At 48.6% G+C, this 4,992-nt stretch overlaps 1 protein-coding gene across 1 annotated transcript; it reads left to right on the forward strand.

The window, feature by feature from the left end:
• Positions 1-1,605: 1,605 nt before the first annotated feature.
• Positions 1,606-2,550, forward strand: LOC105304138 (olfactory receptor 9A4). The gene has a single exon (XM_011378086.1). It carries the CDS (start codon positions 1,606-1,608, stop codon positions 2,548-2,550), a length of 945 nt encoding a protein of 314 aa, XP_011376388.1.
• The last annotated feature ends 2,442 nt before the right edge of the window (positions 2,551-4,992 follow it).

The raw sequence follows: 4,992 nt of genomic DNA on the forward strand, positions 1-4,992 counted from the left end.
TCCCAGTCCCCCCAGCAGAGCAGAGAGCAGGTTCAGTTCCTCTCCGACCCGATGCTATGGACAGACGCAGCCCCCCGATGTCAGTCAGGTTCCTCCTTTTGCATTTTTCATCTTGTGCTGGTTGCAGAGATTGTGGAAAAGCAGACCACGGAGCTGTCCCAGGAGTTCTGTCCTGGAAGGCTGTTCGCCCGTCAGTAAAAGGGCCACAGAGATATTGGGGAGGTTTCATCAGAGGGAGGGGAGGGAGCATGGTGGTGTGAGGCAGGAAGGGACCAAGAAGAGAGGGACTGAGGGGATATGGCCTCATCAGCCCTGGCCAGGACCACATGCTGTTTAGTCACAGATCATGTAACCATGTGCCCATCATCTACAGAAAAGTTTGGTCACTAATTTGGCTCAAGAATGTGAAATACTTGGCATGTATACATATTATATACGTATATATAATATATATAATGACATGTCCTTGACCTCATGGAGCTATATGCTAATGTCATAGGAACAATAAATAAATAAAGGTAAATTTTCTGTCCCTCTTCATTGCTTAGTTTTTTTTAATGACATGATTAATAAGCTAACATCTTACAAAACAAGTATATTTTACTTACTTTGTTATCGTGTAACCGCCACGCCCCACATGAACATAAGCTCCACGGGGCAAAGATTTTTGATTGTTCTGTGCACTGCTGCATTGGTTTCATGGTAAACGAAGGAGTGAAATAAACAGTTAAACATAGAACATCATATCAGGTAATAACAAGTGCTGTGAGGAAAACTGACTCCCGGATTGATCATGTCCTCCCTATTTTGGGTAGAGGAATTGGAAGAATCCCGTGAGGAGATGACGTTTGAGTAATGGGATGGATGAAGTGAGGGGTACAGATCCAGGCATCCTAAGAAGCTCGTGGCTTTCGATCTGTGTTTGTCAGTGACAGTGCCATCTTTCATTCCTCCTAAGACTTTGGAAGGAAAATGGAATTAGAGAAGAATGAATCGGCTCTGGGAAATTCTCCCAGGCTCCAGAGTTCCCACTTGGAAACCTTGATGCTCTGTAATATGGAGGTTTTAGGACCTGGAGAAAAGCAGAGATGTTGGTCTTAGGCCCTTTGCTTCTTTCCTGCTGTTTCCAAAGTGGGTCCATGTAGAACCAGTATGGATGAGTGCTGGGGTTCCAAGTCCGTGCTTTGAACATCATCTGGAATGCCATCATATCATCTGATAGATACACTTAACCTAAGAGAAAGTAGGACAATCCCAGCACTCTTAGGGGCTAATCAACTCAGCTTCAAAACGAAGCCGTTTAAAATGTCTTAGCCTCTGTCTCCTGTGAGAAGGCACATCCAGTGGGGTAAAAAGACAAGGACGGTTTTCTTAACACCAATAGAGAAGAAGGTGTCTTCACCCATTTCAGACAGCTGGCTTTGAGCTAGATTCGAGGTCTGGCTTTGTGCAGAGCACAGTACTAGGGGCATGTCGCCTGATCATCCGGTAGAAAATAGTTCCTCATCCTCCTGTCTTCCTTCTGTCTTGAGAGCAGGACCACGTGGAGCAGTGTTACCTCTCTTTTGATATCTATGTTTCACAAGGAGCAGAAACAAGGACTAAATGATGAGCAATCACTCTAGTGCCACCGAATTCTGCCTTTTAGGCTTTCCTGGGTCTCAAGAACTACATCATATCCTTTTTGCTATATTCTTCTTCTTCTACTCGGTGACCTTAATGGGGAACACGGTCATCATCGTGGTGGTCTGTGTTGACAAACGTCTCCAGTCCCCCATGTACTTCTTCCTCATTCATCTCTCCACCTTGGAGATCCTGACCACATCCATCATCGCCCCCGTCATGCTTTGGGGGTTGCTGCTCCCCGGGATGCAGACAATCTCTCTGGCTGCATGTGTCGCCCAGCTCTTCCTGTACCTTGCCGTGGGGACCACAGAGTTTGCCTTACTGGGGGCCATGGCCGTGGACCGTTACGTGGCCGTCTGCAACCCTCTGAGGTACGACGTCATCATGAACAGCCACACCTGCATCTGGGTGGTAATCACATCGTGGGCGTTTGGGTTCCTTTCTGAAATCTGGCCAGTCTATGCCACATTTCAGCTTACCTTCTGCAAATCAAATCTGCTGGACCATTTTTACTGTGACCGAGGGCAACTGCTCAAACTATCCTGTGATGACACTCTTTTCACAGAGTTTGTTCTCTTTTTAATGGCCATTTTCATTATCATTGGTTCCCTGACACCAACAGTCGTCTCCTACACCTACATCATCTCCACCATCCTCAAGATCCCCTCCACCTCTGGCCGGAGGAAAGCCTTCTCTACCTGCGCCTCCCACTTCACCTTTGTCGTCATTGGCTACGGCAGCTGCTTGTTTCTGTACGTGAAACCCAAGCAAACGCAGGCCGCCGAGTACAATAAGATCGTTTCCCTGCTGATTTCCGTGTTAACCCCTTTCCTGAACCCTTTCATCTTCACTCTGCGGAACGAGAAAGTCAAAGAGGCCCTTCGAGACAGCGTGAAACGCTGCTGTCAGCTCCTCAACGACTAACTCTTCTCTTCGCCACCCTTAGGTGGCATGGTCCCTACTGTAACCTAGGACGTCCTGCCTACTCTATCACCTTTAACATCGTTACAAAAATCAAACAGCGGGTACCACTCCCGATCATGCCATGGGAGAAGACGAGGCAGGTAAAAACGAAACCCATTCTCTGCCCGCTAGAGTCTCATAGCCTGAGTTTCTGCTTGCTGCCACGGATGAACTCAAGGAAGCACATCCTTGTGGTGTCGAAGGAACTAGAGAAAGGAAATGCATGATATATATATCTTTTTTTGTAAAGTTCTGTTAGCCCAATTAATCTGCTTATAATCCATTTCTGAAAATGTATTTCCTGGGGGAGGTCGGACGTGGGGTGGAGGCCGCGGTGAGATCAATGACATAATCAGAGTACAAAGGAAGACGCTCGCTTTGTTTCGTCCGCTGTCGCTAGGTCCTTTCCTACATTTTTGTGCAACTTCTTGACAAGAAAGCCATACGTATTTTAAGGTTCTCTTTTTCTCTGGTTGTTGACTGTATTCTCCCGGCCCCGTTGCTATCGCAAATTAATATAGCGTTGAATACACTGTGCCACAGAACCAATCTAGAATAGTGACAGGGAGATTGGAATGCTTCCCGTTCTGCAAATCTTGGTGCTATAAAGAAGATGAAAATATTTGGGGATAGGAATGGGGGAAAAGTTAATTTTGCTAAACTTCAGGCTATTTCTTAAACATCTCCCTTTTGTGGCATGTATGGGAATAGAGAAAATGACTAATTCCAGGGAGAGATTCTGTGCTTTACAGCTGATTAAAGCAACCGTTTCTGCTCAGAGTACTCCCACATCCAGACTTCAGGTCTTATATGCTTTCCGATTCTTTGTCTCCCAAGTCCAAGTGCCTCAGTACTTTTTCTTAGATCTACTGTTTGGGGAGAATTTAAAAAACGAGAAGCTGGCTGTCCTCCTCACTCCCAGTTCCCCAGCAGGTCCAGGCTGTGGTCGTTTGGCAGTGCAGTTGTGGGCATTTCAAATAATGTTGGCAGATGGGCTTTGAAGACAGGAGTTTGCTTCAATGGCAGCAGTCTGCACATCCTGCCAGCTCTGGCGTGGGCGGGCAAGTGAGCTGCCCAGCAGTGGCCTCACGGCGTTACTTAGGGTTCCAAAGAGCGCTGTGTGAGGGTGCCTTCCCAGCCGATGGGGGGAGGTGAGGACACCCCATGTGACCGGGCGGTTCGCACTGCCTGCAGGCACCAGATGAGTGGCTAGCGGGCCTTACGTCCAGCCCCACTCTCTGCTAGCCAACCAACAAGGCTTGGTGGGACCACGTTGGCCAGTGAAGGCTGGCAGAAAGGAGCCCCTTTTTCTCATTCGGTGAGGTCTATTCTCACCAGAGGAAGACCATTTTCCTAATTCACTAACCCAGAGAAGAGGCCTTTTTCTAATTTTCACTATGGCTTTGTGGGGTCTAAGTCGTTCCCGGGCTGGTGACGGCAAAGTAGGACAGAGGAGAGCGCTCACTGCCCTCACGCGCAGTTTCCCGGGCTCACCCAGGCCTCTTGCTCTCTGCCTTTCTTGCCTTGCTTCTTTCATCCACCAACTTTCCTGTGTCATTTTCCTTTCCCGCTTTGTTCTCCGGTTCTCATGTTTCTCTTTCTCCGGCCCCCACGCCCACCACCGGCTCCGCCACATTTCACCAGGCTCTGGCCTCCACCGCTAGATGCATCCCTGGCCCCCGTCTCCTCCACCACCACCGTCTCCATCCGCCCCCTGCAGCTCCGCCGGAGCAGCGTTCCGGGCACCTCTCTGATGCCCCCGTCGCTTCGTGTCTTTTCTCAGGTGACTCTGCTAAGGAGAGAGAGTAGGAAATTCCTCTGCACTGAGTCTAGGACATGAGAGGAGAATTCTTAGTCAAGGGACTGGTGTTGGGTCATCAGGCATCTCTCGTGGCAAAGCCCAGGTTTTTCTGTTTGGTGTTTGCTTCCGAATGAAGGAAGGTTACTATCTGTGTTAGCTTGCTGGGGCTGCCGTGACAAAACACCATTGACTAAATGGGTTGACCTACGGAAGTTTATTTCCCACAGTTCTGAAGTCTGGGAAGTTCAAGATCAAGTTGCTGGCCAATTCAGTTTCTCATGGGCTCTCTTTGTGGCTTCTAGATGGCCACCTTCTCTCTCTGTTCTCACGTGGCCTTTCCTTGGTGTGCGCATACTGGGAGAGAGAGAGCCAGTGCTCGTGTCTCTTCTTATAAGGACACTAATCTTATCCAATCAGGGCCCCACCCTTGTGACCTCATTTAACCTTAAATTACTTCCTTAGAGGACCCATCTCCAAACACAGCTACACTGGTGTGTAGGACTTCAGTATGAATTTTGAGGGGACACAGGCATTCGGTTCATAACCCTATCATTCTGCCCCCGCCCTGCAAACCAAGCTTATCCTCAACCAGAACGCCCACT

The sequence above is a fragment of the Pteropus vampyrus genome, unplaced genomic scaffold, assembly GCF_000151845.1.
Source record: "Pteropus vampyrus isolate Shadow unplaced genomic scaffold, Pvam_2.0 Scaffold329, whole genome shotgun sequence".
Taxonomy (NCBI): Eukaryota; Metazoa; Chordata; class Mammalia; order Chiroptera; family Pteropodidae; genus Pteropus; species Pteropus vampyrus.